Below are 21,194 nucleotides of genomic sequence, written 5' to 3' on the forward strand. Positions count from 1 at the left end.
AGATACCACTCGATGAAAATGGTTTTAAAAACAGATACTGGTATTGTTTTGTAAGCCAAATTTGCGCTAGATCTACAGTGACTATTTCGTCATTATAGCGACTCATATGCCTGTTACTCATATTACTGTTTCAGAACGGAACACGATTTCAAACATGTTTTTTTTCCGGTTGGGTTACATTTATAATACATATTATACTCTTTGCTCTTTGAGACGACCACATTGACAGGATATCCTCGGCCTCGATGTCATTCACATGCGTCATAAATGTTATACTATCTGGACAACAACTAATATTTATGATGATAGTGAAAATATTCGTGCTGACCCAATCAAGTGTTACAGTTTTACATATGTTTTTATATTTTAATCATTCGTTTGTTATATACGTAGTTATGTATTTTAATGACATAGTAGTCCATACTCCAATTAAACATAGTTTCTTTTTATAAATATAATAATAGTTGTTTTACAAATACTCTAAACTAGCTTCCGGTATTCCTGGGGAATTCCGACGCCCTCCAAGCTGATGTATCACGAATTCACACCTTCCCCAGTCAACTGTAGTATGCCTGTTAAATGTCGCCAGGGAGGAAAAAGCGGCGGAGATGTCACTGAAAGAGATATTAACGACATGGAATGAAGCAATCATTTATTTTGAAAATGGTAAATTTGAAGAAGCCATTGATACATTTCGACAAATCGTCGACCCATCAGCGAAAATCCTTTTCAACATAGGTGTAACCTATTTGGCAGCAGCAAAACCCCATCACGACCAGGCTTTGAAGGTGAGAGGAAACTAAACAATGGAAATGGTGATTTTGGAGCAGCTATAGAATATGTTTGCCACTATTTTTATTCAATGTCCAAGCGCTAAGGATAGAGTTGGGGATAAACTACCACAACTTACCCCAAAGATCGAAAAGGCGCGCGTAAATATGTATTTTGCGACACTAGATATTTTTCTTGAAATATATCTAGTTTTTATTAAGCTGTTAGGTGACAAACAAATTCTATAATCGCACTGTGATTTTTAGATCAACAATACCTGAATATTTCAATCCGACTAGGACCAACACGTCAGGCTACAGTGACATTGGCCAGTTGCATCACAAAACATTTTGGTCTTGGACTGTAAATCACTTGCTTATACCCGGTATATGGGTCTGTGGGGATACCGGGTTAGAAGTGGTCCCTAGTAAGAGGCCACCAAATGGATCGTATGGTCAGGCATGATGACATCGTATCCGGCAGTTCTTGTATGCAACGGCATGGATTGCTGATCACAATATTGATCACTGGATTGTCTGGTCCAGATTTGAGTATTTACAGGCCGCTGCCTCATAGCTGGAATATTGCTGACTAAAGAAACAATCATATGATATGTTACATGATACAGAAAGAATGATGTGTATTGATGTTGTAATCAGTGTTGCTTTCAGCATTATACTGCAGTATACAATATCTATTAGGTTACTGTAAGACATAATAATTGGAACAATTACCTTTTCATCCACTCACAGCTAAATAACAAACACTCTGTTTCACAGCAACCGCCTCCATGGTCAGGTGGTAGAGCGTCCGCCCTGAGAGCGGAAGGTCGAGGGTTTGATCCCCGGCCGCGTCATACCAAATTGGGGTTCAATTCCCGGCCGCGTCATACCAAAAGACAGTTCTTGTTTTTCCCATCCTGGTGCTCGGCATTAAGGGCATAAAACAAGGATTGGTCTGCTCGGAGACAGTATACTGTGTCTTAGTTCTTCAACTGTTCAGTGGGCTAGCACTATAAATCGTCATTCGTCCACACAAACACACATATCGCTATGTATGTGCAAAAATCTTGGGACGCGACATAAAATCCCATTTCATTGTACTGTACATAAACTTGAAGAAAACTGGCATGTGTTTTACCTAGTTTCTTAATACTTAATGAAACACCACAAATTGCCCGATCTGTGAACTCTTGTATGATTTCTTTACTTTTTGTGATTTCATATTTTCACATATACATTTACGTTATCTAGCTGACATGGGTTATGTACAATGAATAATGATAAATCCAGCATTAAACAAATGCATGGTTGTATTAGTCAAATATTGTAAAGCTGCTGATGGTATCTGTGTAGTTGATTACTCTCACCATGAAGTGGTACGCAAAACAATGTCAATGTCAGTGAAAGATTAATAAGCTGTCCAACTATGTGGACAACCTGATGATTTATCATGTTTATTGGCCTGTGACATGTGGAATGTTTTAAATGTTGATGACTACCTCGACCACCCTTCTGACTGAAGCAGGAAGTGGACATACTGTATTCGACGTAATAAGCGCCCCGCTCTCATAAGCGCCCATGGCGATATTTGCTAGTATCAGAGCTCCAAATAAGCTTTTGGTGTTGTGGGTATTTTACCCATGCATTTTAAAATCATTGGGTATCAGTAATTCTACCTGCGTATTTAAATTTCTGTTACCCACTAGGTTTTACACATGTGGGTATTTAAGTTATATATTTAAAAGCACTATTCATCTAGTCCCTGCAAACTGGTGTCGTGTGGGTTCGAGAGCTTTATAGGACTAAAAAATACCACGATACTTCCACAAGAAAGTGTGATGGCAAATGATCATGATGTAACTGTCATCGTGGAGTTTGGCAAGGTTGACGGAATGCCCCTTTATAATTTCAAACTAACTTGCTGATTTGCTAATCGAATACGCAGGGTTACTTCACAATATTTTGATGATACACACAAGTTTTATTTTTGTAGCGTATCTGTAATGTTCATTGCGTATTTCATACGCTTGGATTATATTTTACTTTGTATTTCTGCATTTCTGATGAGTATTTCACGCAGATACACAGCTTGTCTGGAGCTCTGTAATATATTGGCTAGTGAACAATCCGACTTAGCACCCTCCCGATTGATCAATGTATACATGACTTATTTATTTGTGTATATACAAACTCGTGTTTTATATGCACCCCTAATTATGGGCAATGAAATTCTGGATAATATATCTGTCATGTATAATACGCACATACATTTCTTTTGCATCATTTCAGGCTGTCAGCATAAACTACGAAATTTACAATCTTTCAACTCTGTTTTTTCTCTCACCAAAATTATATTCTAATAAGAGCCCCCTATTTCCAATTTTGAGAGCGCCCTGGGCGCTTATTATGTCAAATACGGTATTTGTTTTGGCCTAGAGAGCATGGCATATTCTTGTGAGAACAGAAAACAACATGGAAATCCAGGTCTGAATGAATTAAAACTCTTGCATTTGATCTGTCGTTACTCAAAATATGCCGAGTATAGATCATTTGTGAACTCGAATAAAAAAATATATATACGAGGAAGATAATAAATCTCATGTCCGGCTGTTTTTTTCAAACCACTTGTTAGGCTAGCACCCTCTGTTGGTAGATTGGAAATTAATAAAATTGCTAAATATGAAAGAAGAAATTATTTATTTGTGAGATCAGTAGTATAGGTGGTAGAGTGATGTATTCCGGGATTTATCTAGACCTGCTCAGAGGCTGATATTCAACTAATAACAGCTAATGTCATTGATATTCCCAAATTGGAATTAAGACATTCCCAATTCATGTTAACATCGTTTATCTTTTGTGATGACTTATGCATGTTCCCGAGGCAATGGCGTTAAGTGGCCATAAAAATGGAGTTTCCATCCTTGCCAGACTTCCGGAGTTACGTTTTGGCAGGAACGCCCTTGCCTTGGATAGGAGGCTTATTAGCTCACCCATATTGTTCCTAGACTAGAAAAACTTTAACTTTAACTTTGACAAGAGTAATTAAAGTCTGATGTACTGAAGAGGAGCCCTTTTCAAACAGACTGGTTTATGGCAGTATTTGCATTGCATCATATTTAAAATGTGAAAAGATAAATTCTTCACTCAGTCTGTTTCCCAGAATCTATTTTTGAAATTGGGATTTCCCTTTTTGTTTATTGTAACAAAGTGCCCAATTTAGTTCTGATTATTCCTATTTCAGTTCCAATTATTTTTGCCTTCCCTTGTAAATGACACATTATGTATTGTTTTTGCAGTGGTTCTCCGATGCCATTACCAAAGATCCCTTCTTGGCGGTGGCCTATTTCCAGAGAGGATGCACATACCTCAAGCTACAAAGGTGAGTTTGTGAACACCAACAAAGTTGGTTCCTTGACTGAAAGTGGTGTGTCATGGTGTTTGCTCCAATGCCAGCTTATGTTTTCAATATCTCCTTTGAAACCACAAGGCCAATGATGGTTATATAGATACCAAGCCTAACAATGACGGACCCTGTTGATTGAGTTGGTTGTTCATTATTTTTCAACATAATCTCCCCTGACGTCCACATCCTTCTACCAATGATGCTGGAGTGCCTGGATCCCGCTGATGTAGAAGGCTTGCTCTGGTGGTTTAAAAAGTCCTCCACGGCTAAATTAACATAATCATTTGCATAATGGTTACCATATTAGTTCTTTCATCAAGTGTGGCATCTGTACTAACAGTGTGTAGCAGCCATAAATTTCTGAGTCCCTTGGTGGGATTCGAACCACGGACCTTCTGATCAGAAGTTGGACGCCTTGTCCACATGACCAAAGAGGTTAACCCCGTCAGCAAGCTGACAAGGTAAGGATGTCATCTGTGGGATGCCCTGCTACATACTACCCCGTCAACAGAAGGCACGTCCCGGGCCGCATAGTAGGGTACTGAGGCTTATTTTGCTCAAATTGGGCGCCACGTTGGGCGCCAATGTAGCGGCCATAAAATTTCCGAGTCCCTTGGTGGGAATCGAACCACGGATCTTCTAAACAGAAGTCGGAGCCTTGTCCACGTAACGAAAGAGGTTAACCCCGTCAGCAAGCTGACATGGTAAGGATGTCATCTGTGGGATGACTCTATACCCTGCTGCAAGTGGAGCCAGTTAAAGTCTGTATATCAAAGACTGGGGACATAACTCTAGATATATTTGCATGATTATGCAAGGCATTTTGCTATGACTTGTTGACTGAATGGTTGTTGAAATATTAATGTCAAATTGAGCATCATAAGTTTTATATATAAAAATTAAAACACTGATCATGCTGATTCATTTCAAAATAATTTTGCATGTATGTCTTTTTAAAAAAAAGAGTGTAAATTTGGATATTTCTTTTTTCAATTTTGAAGAAAAAGATGTCCAGTGGATGTGTGATCCAACAAATAGGCAAATAATGGCCCTGTTAGATGCACAACATGTTTCATTGTGTTTTAGTGGTGAACACATAAGTAAACACAAAGTAAACGTGCTTTTCAGATATTATTTTTTCAATTTTCATTTTCAAGGGGTATCTGTAAATCAATTGAAAAAAAATATTTTGCCAAATAACTGATGACAATGATTATTGCAGGTACCGGGAGGCGGGGGTGGACTTTCAGAGTACACTGGAGAAGATGCGAGGAAGCAGTCTGATTGACTACAGGCAGCTAGGCCTGCCCATCAGACTCTATACAAGCCAGGTGAGGTCCCCATCTTGTGTGTCAGTGTCACGAGATTCAATGTCCTGCGCTTCTTTAACATGGGTTAGGGGGACACGGGTGGCCCAGTCATCTAATGCGCTGGATTTGCTGTGATTGTGGGCTCGAATCCCGGTTCGCCCCGATTATGTTTCTAGGTTTGTCAGCACCATGCCCGTGCTTTTGGGTTTCACTGAAGTGGTAACCGTCTGAGACCTGCATCACTTCGTGCTTTCCTCCCACATTAAGCTGACATGCCACGATATAACTGGAATACTGTTAAAAGCGGCTTTAAACCTAACTCACTCACTCACTCACTAACACAGGTTAGAATAGCGCCCTGCGTGATTGCATGTCATACCCTGATTGTCTAGGACGGTGTTCATAATGTCGACCATTTGTTTTGTTTGATTCAGCATGGACTACTTGGGAGTAATTCTACCCCAGATTCTGTGGAGCGATGTATCTTAAGTTTTTGTTTCGTTTGTTTGTTGTTTAACGTTGCACTCAGCAATATTCTAGCTTTATGATGGCAGTCTGTAAATAATCAAGTCCGGACCAGACAATCCAGTGATTGACATCATGACATCGATCTATGCATTTGGGATACGATGACATGCATCCACCATGTCAGCGAGCCTAACAACCCAATCCCGTTAGTCGCCTTTTACGACAAGCATAGTCGCCTTTTATGGCAAGCATGGGTTGCTGAAGACCTATTCCACCTGGATCTTCACGGGTGTAACTTTAAGTGATCCTTGGATGCTGAGAGACGTTGCTGATGGTAAATCTGCACTCACCCATGAAGCTGCCATCAATTGAATTTTGAAAGCTGTGATCCATTTTGAAATTTAAGCAAAATTCTTAATGCTATTTTTTCTATTCTGCATCCACGTTTTACCAGGAAGATGCTCTGTGGTAATCTTATGTCCACCACAAATGATGGTTCAAACTATTTGAAATACAGACCTTAATTTCTACACTTATTATATTGTAACCATTGTAAAAATTGTGTTTGCTCCAAACATATTTTTTTGTACGAATGATCATCATGATCATAATGAACAGAATTGACACATATTTTATGGCTTGTATTTTGCTGTATGTTCGTCTGTGTTTCACCCTTAGGGAAAGTCAGAATCAAACTCAGATTTCTGGAGGGTAGTGCTTTGCATTTACAAAGGTGACGGGTGAGATCTGTGACCCATCCCCCAGTAAAATGGGGATAATATCATCCATGAATATCCCACATTTGTTTTTTAATGATTTACAAATTGTTTGCCAAACAACTTTCCTGGCAGATTCCACTTGGCCATGGAGGCGGTCTAAGTGAAAATAAGAAGAAATTTATGAAGTTCCATATTAGGCCAATTTGTTTTGTAAGAAACCTAAATATTAATTTGGTTAGGCTTAAAAAAATAACAGAATTGCTTGTCAGGCAATGACTTTTGAAAATATAGAGCAGGTGGGCAGGCGGCGTTTCTTGATTGTTTTTATTTGCTTATTCAAACTAGTAGGTAGCAAAATAAACGGTTGTGCACAATCAACCTGGGAAAGGGCCTCCCTACATAAGCAAGCATACAAACCCCTATTGCCACCATGACCTTAACATGAGATGTGTGCGCATATAAAGGGAAGTAACTTCATGCTATTTTGGATCACATTGTTATTATTAGGATGTTTAATTATTTTTTTGAAAATTGAAATAAAAACAAAACGTGCGGCAAACGGTATGATGATGCAGGCGTTGCCTGAGAACCAAGACTATTATTTTGTTTTGGCCTTGTATACTAATTTTCTTATTTAGGCTTTTATCTCTGGTAGCTTGAACCTGTAATGAACCGTCCTATGTTCCTCTGTTACTGTCGCGTCCCTCTGTCACTGTCATGTTCCTCTGTTACTGTCGCGTCCCTCTGTTACTGTTATGTTCCTCTGTTACTGTTGCATTCCTCTGTTACAGTCACGTTCCTCTGTTACAGTCGCGTTCCTCTGTTACTGTCATGTTCCTCTGTTACTGTCATGTTCCTCTGTTACTGTCATGTTCCTCTGTTACTGTCATGTTCCTCTGTTACTGTCGCGTCCCTCTGTTACTGTTATGTTCCTCTGTTACTGTTGCATTCCTCTGTTACAGTCACGTTCCTCTGTTACAGTCGCGTTCCTCTGTTACTGTCATGTTCCTCTGTTACTGTCATGTTCCTCTGTTACTGTCATGTTCCTCTGTTACTGTCATGTTCCTCTGCTACTGTCATGTTCCTCTGTTACTGTCTAGTTCCTCTGTTACTGTCGCGTCCCTCTGTTACTGTCGCGTCCCTCTGTTACTGTCAAGTTCCTCTGTTACTGTCATGTCCCTCTGTTACTGTCGCGTTCCTCTGTTACTGTCGCGTTCCTCTGTTACTGTCATGTTCCTCTGTTACTGTCATGTTCCTCTGTTACTGTCATGTTCCTCTATTACTGTCATGTTCCTCTGCTGTCATGTTCCTCTGTTACTGTTGCTTTCCTCTGTTACTGTTGCATTCCTCTGTTACTGTCACGTTCCTGTTACTGTTGCATTCCTCTGTTACTGTCACGTTCCTGTTACTGTCACGTTCCTGTTACTGTCGCGTTCCTCTGTTACTGTCATGTTCCTCTGTTACTGTCATGTTCCTCTGTTACTGTCATGTTCCTCTATTACTGTCATGTTCCTCTGCTACTGTCATGTTCCTCTGTTACTGTCGCGTCCCTCTCTTACTGTCGTGTTCCTCTGCTACTGTCATGTTCCTCTGTTACTGTTGCTTTCCTCTGTTACTGTTGCATTCCTCTGTTACTGTCACGTTCCTGTTACTGTTGCATTCCTCTGTTACTGTTGCGTCCCTCTGTTACTGTCATGTTCCTCTATAACTGTCGCGTCCCTCTGTTACTGTTGCATTCCTCTCTTACTGTCGTGTTCCTCTGTTACTGTCGCGTTCCTCTGCTACTGTCGCGTCCCTCTGTTACTGTTGCATTCCTCTGTTACTGTCGCGTTCCTGTTACTGTCGCATCCCTCTGTTACTGTCGCATCCCTCTGTCACTGTCGTGTTTCTCTCTTACTGTCATGTTCCTCTGTTACTGTTTCATTCCTCTGTCACTGTCGCATTCCTCTGTCACTGTCGCATTCCTCTGTTACTGTCGTGTTCCTCTGTTACAGTCACATTCCTGTTACTCTCGCATCCCTCTGTTCCTGTCATGTTCCTCTGTCACTGTTGTGTTCCTCTGTTACTGTCGCGTTCCTCTGTCACTGTCGTGTCCCTCTGTCACTGTCGTGTCCCTCTGTCACTGTCGTGGTCCTCTGTTACAGTCATGTTCCTCTGTTACAGGTACTGATGAACCTGGCTCTGGTGTTACAGAACCAATCTGACACACAGGGAGTGTGTAAATGTGTCAACGACGCATCTCGACTCGTGAAGGATCCACAACATGAACCAGTCGTCGTCACTGCCTTGTCCTCCTTGCCGGTTGGTGTTTACAGAAATACATGCACAATTCCTGTCTTAACTAATCTATGAATGTGAATAGGATGAAATATGTCAGCTGTCCTGTCACCTATGGAATAGCAGAAGTGGTGACTGTTTGTTTGATTGTTGTTTAACGCTGCACTCAGCAATATTCCCGCTATGAGCATCGATCCACGCAATTGGAATACGATGACATGCATCAACCAAGTCAGCAAGCCTGAACACCCGATCCTGTTAGTCGCCTCTTACAACAAGCATTGTTGCTTTTTACAGCAAGCATGGGTTGCTGAAGACCTATTCTCTACCCGATCTTCAAAATCTTTTCCAGATCTTCAGGTCGATGGGGGTAGTATCAGTAGTAGTAGGGTAATAACTCACCAATATCTGAAGAAGTCCGGATAAACTTAATGACCTGTTTTACAGATTTCTATGCCCTGAACGCATAATGGAAAAATATTAAAATATAGTCACCTTTTACAAAAATCAATCAATGACTTTATTGATTATGTTTATTACTGCTTTGTCCCTGTTGCCATATTTTCTTGTGTTATATACTACCACCTTTTTTATGTTTTTGTGTTCATGTTTTTTACATTTTCCTGATTCAAGGGCATTAACTGACTGTAAAAATTCAGTTTCTAACCTGGCCTAACAAGGCTGGTATTTATGGGCTTGATCGTAGCTCCACCAGTGGCTATTAAGTGTTATGTCCCTTCCATGTCCCTCCTACTGACCAATCAGATTCCACCTCTCATATCACTTACATTGCATCAAACAAAATGTTAGTGTCCGATCAAGGCATTCTGAACGATAATCAAATCTATATTGTAATAAAATGGGCTTGCTTCGCAAAGTGCATCAAATCATGTGAGCACCTTGATAAAAAACTTGAAAAGAAATATCTGTTGACGCCACGATGGCAGTACACATGCTATACAAATCCTGCAATCGACCGAAATCTGCATGGCAGTTTACGAACCAAATGTTGATTTCGTTACGCGATTTTGATTGGACTATGCATAGACTCGTAAGTCCAGCCAAAATGTAACTCCGGAATTCCAGGGTAGCTCAGTTAATTCCCAAGATGTTTTTTGAGAACAAAGTTATCCTTTTTGGGGGAGAGAGTGGTACAGAATGAACACTGTTAACATGTCAATGTAACTGTAAATTCTTAGCAGCCTTTTCAGCATTTTACTTTACAGATCTTACTGATTGAATGTGGACACCATCACCCTAGCTCTACTGTGGTAAATAATGCACAATTTTTTACCCGAAACAGCAGTTTAAGCAGAATTATTTTTAAGACTTGTTAGTATTGGTTCAAAAATACTCATAAGCCCCAAAATGTGAGTGATTGTGAGTAAATACTATACTTAACCGCAAAAGAAATGTCACCATGGATAGATATATGACAAAACTTATTTGTCCAAACACTGTAAACATACTTTGAGACATGAAAAAGATGAAACTGATCATCAAGGTTGAAATTAAAGTGTGAAATGTTCTTAAAGTGAAACACAACACTTGTCTCTGAGAAAATGGCATCATAAGTCAGTATTTCATGTGTCTGCCATGCACATTGATGACTGCCATGTGGCCTGTGACAGTGGAGATGTCTGCTCGTCAATCGATGACGCACGGTGTCCACACTAATGTGTTGCTGGTGTGTCCCCACGGTCTGTCGAGCAGTTTCCGCAGCAGTAACAAAACGATCTTGAAGACGCTGTCGCACAATCCGACGATCCTGACGTCGGGTGGTGACCCTTGGTCTTCCACTATGTGGTCGATCATCTGTAGTGTTGGTGGTCTGGTACCGTTGCTGGAGCCAGTATATGGTCCTTACGTGGACTTGAAAGGCATTGGCTACTTGCCAGGTGGTTTGTCCAGCTTGCAATCGTCCAAGGGCTTGGTGTCGCTGATTTCTTGTCAATCTTGGTATGTGATAGCAATTCAATAAAGAGTGAATGTTGTCCAGTCTGGGTTGGTTTTTGTAGGGCAAGAAATGGGGGAACGCATGTGCATTTCAATTTGCACGGAACTCACATGCATCGGGTTACCGTGGCCGTTGCCGTGATGCGTTTTGGCGATCAGTTTTATTGTCATCTGCTGTGTTATTTCATCATCAAATTTCATTTTTCCAGACAAGGTAATGTTAAATTTAAGAAACTTTGACAAAATTTACCCAGATATTTAAATGACAACTTTTCATGCAATGTTACTTGGGGTGATGTTTCTTTTGTGGTTCAGTATATATACACACATATGATTATCGACTATCGACACGACTATTTCCTAACTCTTTTGGGGGGTAGGGGGGATGTGTGTGTGTGTGTGTGTGTGTGTGTGTGTGTGTGTGTGTGTGTGATGACTCAAGAAATATTTTGATAATGTAGAGTATTTATGGCGTTGACCATGGTGACAACTGGAATGTGTTGTGGTGAGGGGTTTTTCGAAGCTGGAAATTTGTTTTAGGATCGTTTCAACACCAGGATCAAACAAGAAGGATGAAATGTATTGTTTGGGATAGGATAAGTACAAAAATATACAATTTATTGTAAAATTTTCACTTTGTTGCAGACTCCATGTCTTTCACTGCTGGAGCTCCCCATAAAGGAGTTGGTATTCCGTCCGGCGAAGTCACTCGTTGCCAACCTACAGAAAAAGGACTTCTTGGGCCAGGCAATGGTAGGACTGTTTAGATAGATTTCAGTAAATATGCTGGTTTGAACTATAAAATAATTTCTTATCGGCATCGGTGTTTGGTAGAAACTAACAGTTTTTGTCCACTAGTCCTAAAATGATAACATATGTCAAAACCATTAAAAAGTGAAAATTTCTACTAGTCCTTATGATACATTAATTATTGTGCAGTTTGGTAAGGACTATAGGACTAGTGCGAATTTCTAAGGCTGTGCATGTTGTGCAGTAGAATATTAACTATTAACAAAAATGAGAAATCTCTCACTGTTGATATAATGAAATATTTCAGATAATAAATTTGGGGAACTAAACGTGAATCTCTTCTTAAAAAAGATGAAGAAATGTAAATGTGACAAATTAACTAAATATGATTCTCAAAATCTATTGCTATCAATCTATCAGTCTAGCCCTATTTTGGGTAGCATTGTTGCGTCCTATTGCGACATCCTATCGTAACTAACACATTCTGCTACGTCCTATCTTGACGAGCTATAAAAAGAAATTGTTCAATGTACGTCCTATCGCGACGACATATCAAACCAAACTGAACAATGTACGTCTTATCGAGCCGAACTATCAAACCAATGTCACAAATGTACGACATCTCAAAACCAAAGTGAACTTAACTCAAGTAAGTCTGATTTTCCTCATGACAGCACATGCCATCTCATACTTTTCCTTTTTCTCCACGAAGCAAGTTGCGTTCTAGCTATCTGTTCAAGCTTAACATGTCTTCAATCCAGTGCATAAGATGGTGCCCCATTTGCTGTAAAGTTCTTAATGCTGACATCGAACCCATTCGGGGGATTCCCGAAGAATATAGGACCTATGCTTGCCATAAGAGGTGACTAAGTTGATCGGGTGGTCAGACTAGTTGTCTTGGTTGATTGCATATCAGTGTATCCCAATTGCGTGGCTTGATGCTCATGATGTCAATCTCGGTAAGGGCTTGGACAAGTCCAAATTTTTTACCTGGGTACCCAATCTCCTGACTTCCGACCATACCCAGGTACCTGTGGTAGGTCTCCTGAGATTGGAAACTGTTTGACTGGAGACCTGTTAAAAACTATTTAGATACCAGCAGTAGAAACAGTTTTAGTCTGTATAATGATAATATAGATAACATGCTAACAACTTCTGTAGCACAGCCATTAGTGATGTCATTTGATTGTGACATCATGGTAACCAATGACGTCACCATGGTCTGCAAAGCATTGGGATGCAATTACATTGAAGCGATATCTACAGTGTAGATATCGCTTGATCTCACCAAGCGATATCTCCTGTGGGAGCCAGGTTTGGATGATAAAGTGTTATCCCAAATATAAAAATTGTCATCATATGTTTGGTGTGATTGACAGGTGGTGTCGTCTATTTCTCGGCATGACAAGTTTGTTGGATTTGAAGGGGCCAGGAAGGTGAGAAATATTTCCTTCAAGTTTTAAAGAACTTAAGAAATCTTAAGGGATTTGATACCTCTCTCTGTCCAGATTGGACCAATTCAGAATGGATCCTGTCAAATGGTGCTTCTTGTAAGAGTCGTCTTAAACATGGATCAGGCAGTGGTAGACACAGATTGGCCAGAGGACTATGTTACCAAGTACCTTTAGGCCAATAATAGATATTTTCTGGTCCATGTCTGTGTCATTTTCAACCTCTAGCATTTTCAATTTTCCGGATTTTAACCAAGGGCAGGTAACTCTGACCTTTCTTGAAAGTGAAAGTACAAAATGGACCCATCTTCCCGAGGCAAGGGAGTTAACTGACTATAAAAGTCCAGTTTCAAGTTGGAGAACTAGGCTGGAATTTCTGGGCTCGATCATAGCGCCACCAATGGCTATTACGAGTTAAGTCCCTCAATGTCCCTCCCATTGACCAATCAGATTCCAGCTCTCATATCACTTGAATTTGCTTCCTAAAAAAATGATCAGATTGATAGTCAAGATCTAAACATGCTAAATTGAAATGAAACAGGTCTTACCTTGCTAAGTGCATCAAATCATTTGAGTACCTTGATTAAGAACATGAAAAGATTTGGAAAATATCTGCTGACGCCCAATTGACCAAAATCTGAATGTTGAATCCATGTTGTTTTTATGAACCGGATGTCTAGTTCGTTACGCGATTATTATTGGATTATGCATAGATTCGTTAGTCCAGCCAAAATGCAACTCAGGAATTTCAGCCTATTTTGGCAAGGGTGGAAACTGGACTTCCATAGTCAGTTATCTCCCTTGCCTTGGGAAGATGACTGGACATGACGCGTGATGCGTATGGTGTCTGTTCTGGTTCAAGTGTGTTGATGAAGATGGAGAGATTATAAGGTCAAATGGAGTGTAGACATCACTCATGTGAACCCTACGAATCGCTGCAAGAAAGGCATTCTAATCCTGAAGAAAACTAGGTGTTTCCTTCATAATACAAAGATTGTACAGGTTCGGTTGTAAATCATCAGATGACCTTGTCCCCAAAATAACTGGAATGGTCCTTTTTTGGCTAAACCAAAAGACTAGAAACACAATACCCTTTTTGTCCTTCTTGTGTCCTTATTGTGTGGATTGCTTATGTTACCAGGCCCAATAGATTGTTTCAAATATCTGATTTGTTAAAGTGACAGAGCGAAGCAGGCAATTCGTAAGTTTAACACTTTGATTGATGGGTTAAAGTTAAAGTTGTCCATAACCCACCTGTTGAAAGTTAAGGTTGTCCATAACCCACCTGTTGAAAGTTAAAGTTGTCCATAACCCACCTGTTGAAAGTTAAGGTTGTCCATAACCCACCTGTTGAAAGTTAAAGTTGTCCATAACCCACCTGTTGAAAGTTAAGGTTGTCCATAACCCACATGTTGAAAGTTAAGGTTGTCCATAACCCACATGTTGAAAGTTAAGGATTAAGGGGGCCTAGATTCAGATATCTTTGGAGAGGACCTCAAACATGTTTGATACTATTTTCAGTGGATATTATTCTCATAAGACACAAATACCTCCTGAAATATATTTCAGTCTTGTAGATAATCATATCACTATATTTTTTCATACAGTGCCATTCAAATCCAGCCTCCCCAAATCCATCCAGAAAAAGTGACCATCTAAGTGTTGACAATGTCAAGGCCATGAAGGGGTCATTGACCCCTCCACCTCCGACCCGACCTCCTCCTGTGCTGCCACCTACAGCTATCAGGGACTTCAACAATAAATTTCTCCAAAAAGGCTGCGGGCAAAATGGCCACGTAAGGTCAAGTTCAGGTGAAAGGTCAAGGCCAATTCCCCCAAGTCGGGCTCCACCAGTGTTGAAAAATGGGACATCATCAGTGAAGAAATACAAGCCTCCACGCCCACCGCCTCCGGTATTGAAGCGAAAGGTGTAGCTGTGATGAACAAGTCAATTTCAGTCTTGTTTTTAACAATGCCAATAGAAAATTCATAATTTATTACCTTTTTTAACATGAATTATGTGTCTTTTATTTCTTGATAGCTAGTCAAAAATCTGTTTTATCACTTACTGTTATGGTATGGCATTAAATGAAGCAGGTCGAGATTTTTTGCAGTTCAGAAATAGTTTTACAGGTTCTACCAACCCTTACAGTAATGAAAAGTTGAAAAACTAATGTGAAAAGCACCCAATGTTTTTTTTCCACTGAACACAGATTTACGTTATCATCACAAAATTGTGCATTGCAGGTTAAACAGCAGAACTGATGAGACAAACTAACACAACACACACTAACATATTGAGCAGGAATTTACATAGCTGCAAACAAAGAAATATAGGTTTTTGCCTCGCTTGTGCCATGGCTGCAGTAATCCACTCCACTCCATACCACTTGAGTATACTCCACTCCACATGAGTAGACCACTCCATGCCACTTGAGTATGCTCCACTCCACATGAGTACAGTCCACTCCATGCCGCTCAAGTATACTCCACTCCACATGAGTACAGTCCACTCCATGCCACTCAAGTATACTCCACTCCACATGAGTACAGTCCACTCCATGCCACTCGAGTATACTCCACTCCACTCCACATGACTACAGTCCGCTCCATGCCTCTCGAGTATACTCCACTCCACATGAGTACAGTCCACTCCATGCCACTCTAGTATACTCCACTCCACATGAGTACAGTCCACTCCATGCCACTCTAGTATACTCCACTCCACATGAGTACAGTCCACTCCATGCCTCTCGAGTATACTCCACTCCACATGAGTACAGTCCACTACATGCCACTCGAGTATACTCCACTCCACATGAGTACAGTCCACTCCATGCCACTCGAGTATACTCCACATGAGTACAGTCCACTCCATGCCACTCAAGTATACTCCACTCCACATGAGTACAGTCCACTCCATGCCACTCAAGTATACTCCACTCCACATGAGTACAGTCCACTCCATACCACTCGAGTATACTCCACTCCACATGAGTACAGTCAACTCCATGCCACTCGAGTATACTCCTCTCCACATGAGTACAGTCCACTCCATGCCCCTCTAGTATACTCCACATGAGTACAGTCCACTCCATGCCACTCAAGTATACTCCACTCCACATGAGTACAGTCCACTCCATGCCACTCGAGTATACTCCACTCCACATGAGTTCAGTCCACTCCATGCCACTCGAGTATACTCCTCTCCACATGAGTACAGTCCACTCCATGCCTCTCGAGTATACTCCACTCCACATGAGTACGGTTAAGACCCTTCTATTCTATATATGAACTCCAGTCCATTCTGTATGTGAAGTGGTCACAGGTTACCCAGTAATCTAAGGTGCTGCACGTGGCTGTGCAGAGTTGCATCCCTTGGGCACGCCAGAAACCAATGATCATGGGTTCGAATCCCCTGATTATGTTTCTAGGTTTGTCAGCACCATACCTATGTTCTTCGGTTTCACCAAAGTGGTAAACATCTAAGACCTGCATCACTTCGGACTTTCCTGCCATGTTAAGCTAACACTGAAACATGTAACTGTAATACTGTTCAAACAGCATTAAACCCAACTCACTCACTCACTCTGTATATGAACACCATTCAATCCTGCAATTCACTGTTTTCAGTTATGATTGTATGTTTTGTATGTTTATATGTGTTTGCTCAAGATCTCCCCAGTCCCACACACTTGTATACAAGAACCTAGTCTTAAATGTCTTTACAAAATATTGTAATCGGAACTAATCACTCAATTATGCCAAATGTATGTCTTTTGAATGCACCATGACTTTTGTATGTGAGCAGGTGAGCTACAGCACCTCGCTTTGCAGGGTTGTGCCCCTTAGATTTAAAGATCTGCAGGTTGGGGTGCCACGCCTGTTTGGTTGTTATCCTTGTCCGTGCTCATTTTTATTCAGTGGTAAACGTCTAAGGGACTGTTCACTTATTATGGGATGTGGTGGGGCAGACGTTTCATGCAAGAAATGAACCTCCCCTTTTGCTCGTCATATTTTTCGATTACCCTCCCCATGAAAAGACAGCTAAGCTTCTTAAAATGTCCTTTTTTTTCATGGCCCTCCCCATATGTGTGTTTTATTGTTTTGTTTTTGGTGTCCCTCCCCTGATTTCCCCTGACCCAACCCACCTATAATAAATGGCCAGTCCCAAACAGTGACCTGATGGATGTCTATGTACCATCAGGATATAAAATGTAAATCTCATTATGTTTCTTGGTTTGTCAGCACCATACATGCTCGTTGGTCTCACCAAAATGGTAAACATCTGAGACCTGCATCACTTCGGGGTTTCCTCACACATTATATTGACACGCCATGATATAACTGGAATACCGTTCAAAGAGGCGTTAAACCTGACTCCCTCACTCACTGTGTCTCTGAGCAGAGCCATATGCTGTAGTTCCACAGACAGCAGGGGTAATAATGATAATAATAATAAGTGCATTTATAATGTGCCAGATTCCATTCACCAAGTGGATGCTCATAGCGCTACACTATTATTACCCCGGTCAATGGATCAGTGAGCACTCGATTTTCATTCTCAGCTCCCTGGGGAGTATACAACCCAAGCTGCCTGTGAGACCAGTTGTCATATCCAACCAGTCTGCAGCTCATTTTGGACGAGTGATAATGTTCAATAGCTAGATTTTGGGAGGAAACAACACTCTGTCTAGATTTTCACTTGTCTCGGACTAATGGGCTCCTGGCTATATCTATTCCTCTATATTTTGAAGAGTTTGCCCTTAAAGCATTTTTCATTTTCCTCTCAAGGCCCAAATAACTTCTGCCCACATCCTCCTGAGGCAAGGGAGTTAACTGGCTGTAAACGTTCACTTTCCACGCTTGCCGGACTGGGTTGGGATTTCTTGGCTCAATCGTGCCACCAGTGACTATTACAAGTTATGTACCTTTTAAGTCCCTCCAAGGTGGCGCCCAGTCAAGACAATCTGATCAATGATCAAGATCTATATTGTAATAAAAAGGGTCTTACTTTCCGAGTGCATCAAATCATGTGAGCACCTTGATTAAAATTGTGAAAAGATTATCTGTTGCTAAGTTGACCTGATTAAAGTCAAGTGAGCTTATGTGATAACCTCCTTGTCCAGCATCCGCCGTGCCGTAAACATAATCTCCCAAGGAACCACTGGACCAATGAAGCTAAAAGTTCACATGCTAGTTCCCACAAATGTTGACACCTGAAGAGGTTTTATTTCAAATTTCAATTATATTTTAAAATTATTTTTGGTCCATTACTTACTCATTTTATTACAAAATGTCATGAAATTTGGTATCTATCTAGTTAGCAGTGTGGCTCAACATATATGATCCTATTTTGTGATATTGTACGTTGCTATTTTTATTCAGCCTTTGTGCTTTGATGTGAATTCTCTCAAAATGAATTTTATTGCAGAATAAATATTTTCTCTTCAGACACCACTGGGCTAAATCAATGAAGCTGAAACATGAATGTTTATATCAATGATTAAAGCTGAATCTGTTCAAAAGGTTCAAACCCCACTTATCAATATGGCCACCACAGCAGCCATATTGAAAAAGTTTCTTATCATTACTTGATCATATTAGTACAAAATGTTATCATATTTAGCATTTGTTTTGTTTGTTGTGGTATTTAATACTTTTGTTGAGTGTTGATATTTTTTAGACTGTTGACTACAAATTCTGGTGAATTACAGTGCCGTGGCACTATATTTTGTCTTCTTTTGAAGTTACCAGATATCTTATTATGAGCAGAAATTTGTTAATCATTAGCTGAGTAACCTCTTTTTTTAATGAAAATATTATGTTCGATCTATCCATTGTACCTATATTTGTCAGTATATAATATGTTTGTTTTTTTCTGCTCTGCAATTGTCAGATTATAAACCTGAAAGTTTCAGATTTCACAATAAACAAATGTATGGATCTTTCATTGATTGAAATGCCTTTATATCTCTCAAGCTACTTGGTAAATCAATTGTGATTTTTTTACCACAAATGTTCATCCCTTATGTTCATACCTACTGTATCATTGTAACCCTATGGTCAAAATACACCTCACTTTGTAAATCTCAATGTCACGTTGATCACAAATCGCAATTATAGGATTGGGCATATTCCCAAGGCAAGGGAGTTAACTGACCTTAAAAGACCATTGGACTTATAAAGTCAGTTAACTCCCTTGCCTCGGATAAGGATTGGATGCAGCGTTAGAAATTGGCACTAGTCCTGTAGTCCTTACCAAACTGCCCAATAGTAAAGGTATCATAAGGACTACCGGTAGTAGAAATTGGCCCATTTTAAGGGTTTTGCTATATGTTATCATTATAAGGACTAGTGGACAAAAAGTGTTAGTTTCTAACCCTGGGGTGGTCAGGCTTGGTCACTTGATTGATAGCATGACATCATATTCCAATTGTTGTTCATAATATCAATCACTTGATCACCTAATCCTGACTTGATTATTTACAGGCTGCCATCTTAATGCTCGGATAATGCTGCAGTGTACAATAAAATAAGCTTACGACAGTAGGTGTGAGTAGATGGATGCTGTATGCCCAATTGTTTTTAAAATTATCAGACAGGTTCAAACAAATACGGGATGGAGTATCCAAGCTGCCTGTCTTGCTGAAAGCCTGGGTTTAATGAGATCTGTCGGGGGGTCGGGTAGCCTAGTGGTTAAAGCGTTCGCTCGTCACGCCGAAGACCCGGGTTCAATTCCCGACATGGGTACAATGTGTGAAGCCCATTTCTGGTGTCCCCCGCAATGATATTGCTTGAATATTGCTAATAAGCGGCGTAAAACCATACTCACTCACTAGATCTGTACAATATGTGAAGCCCATTTCTGGCGATATTGCTGGAGTATTGCTGAATGTGGTGTAAAACCATACTCAATCACTCAAAGATTCAGATTTTAAAGGAGAAACAGATTCAGTTTGAAATATGTATTTCATGAGTGAGGATTCTGTTGCTTGAATTAGTAAACAGGGTAGGATGTATTGTTATAATGGAAGGTCTACACTCCCTCAAATATTCTGAACAGGTTTTAGAAGAATGTTGTTGAATGTCACATATTTATCATGACTCATTGTGCTGGTCACATGATATTTATGAATATTATTCATGTTATTCCATGTAGTTATACAACTTAATGTGTCAAACATCATTCCATTCTTGCCATTCATCTAACTCACGGAATCTTTGTTAATTAAATTAATTTATTAAAACATTATCACGCATATGTACAGCTTCTGTTGTTTTATCAAGTGGTTCTTGTGCACACTAAAACAGGGGTTATTGAAGTTGGTTGTGAAGAGTTGTCTCCCTTAGCTGTGTCAGGATTTGCTGGTCATGGGTTTGAATCCTCACAAACCATGATATTGGTAATATGAAGTTCTGCTGAAAATAGAGTCACGCACAACTCGCACCCATTCCACGGATTTATCTAAGGTTGTAAACTAAGTTACCCTGGCAAATTGAAGAAAAAACAAAATGTGGACTATTTTTAAAGTTCACATTTTCTGAACTTCAGAGGAGCACGGGTGGACATGGCAATTTGTTTTGTGCAGTGTTGCTTCCCTTAAAAATGCCAGAAACCTATGATTGTGGGTTCGATCATTAATTTTAGAGCATCTACAGACAGATCTGATACATGGAATCCGAGATTCGCCCTGATTACGTTTCTAAGTTTGTCAGCACTATATCTTTGAACCAAAGCCATAAAAGTCGGAGAGATGTAGATACATTACTTCGGGCTTTCCTCCCACATTAAGCTGACACGCCGTGATATAATTGCATTAATACTGTTAATAGTGGCAATAAACCCAACTCACTCACTCACTGGTGAAATTACCTGTGAAGATCCCAGTAAGAATAGGTCTTCAGTCACATGAGGCGTCTAACAGGATCAGGTGGTCAGGCTCGCTGACTTGGTTGATGCATGTCATCATATCCCAATTGCGTTCATGATCGATTCTCATGATGTCAATAATTAGATTGTCTGGTCCAGACTCGATTATTTAGACTGCCGTAATATAGCTGGAATATTGCTGAGTGCAGCGTTA

General features: G+C 40.2%; 1 protein-coding gene across 1 annotated transcript; it reads left to right on the plus strand.

Annotated features, from left to right (window-relative positions):
• Positions 1–514: 514 nt before the first annotated feature.
• Positions 515–19,618, plus strand: LOC139473056 (neutrophil cytosol factor 2-like). The gene is made up of 7 exons (XM_071255567.1): positions 515–788; positions 4,070–4,152; positions 5,399–5,507; positions 8,837–8,974; positions 11,552–11,659; positions 13,036–13,092; positions 14,715–19,618. Exons 1-7 carry the CDS (start codon positions 609–611, stop codon positions 15,039–15,041), a joined length of 1,002 nt encoding a protein of 333 aa, XP_071111668.1. The 5' UTR covers positions 515–608; the 3' UTR covers positions 15,042–19,618.
• Positions 19,619–21,194: the final 1,576 nt, after the last annotated feature.

This window comes from Haliotis cracherodii, unplaced genomic scaffold (genome assembly GCF_022045235.1).
Source record: "Haliotis cracherodii isolate W230 unplaced genomic scaffold, xgHalCrac1.p SCAF_26, whole genome shotgun sequence".
Taxonomy (NCBI): domain Eukaryota; kingdom Metazoa; phylum Mollusca; class Gastropoda; order Lepetellida; family Haliotidae; genus Haliotis; species Haliotis cracherodii.

Excerpts from the sequence above, each read along its gene's own strand:
- LOC139473056 (XM_071255567.1), top strand. The coding sequence starts at position 609 with ATGTCACTGAAAGAGATATTAACGACATGGAATGAAGCAATCATTTAT. Across the intron at positions 789-4,069 it reads ATCACGACCAGGCTTTGAAG|TGGTTCTCCGATGCCATTAC; the intron begins GTGAGAGGAAAC and ends TTGTTTTTGCAG. Across the intron at positions 8,975-11,551 it reads CTGCCTTGTCCTCCTTGCCG|ACTCCATGTCTTTCACTGCT; the intron begins GTTGGTGTTTAC and ends ACTTTGTTGCAG.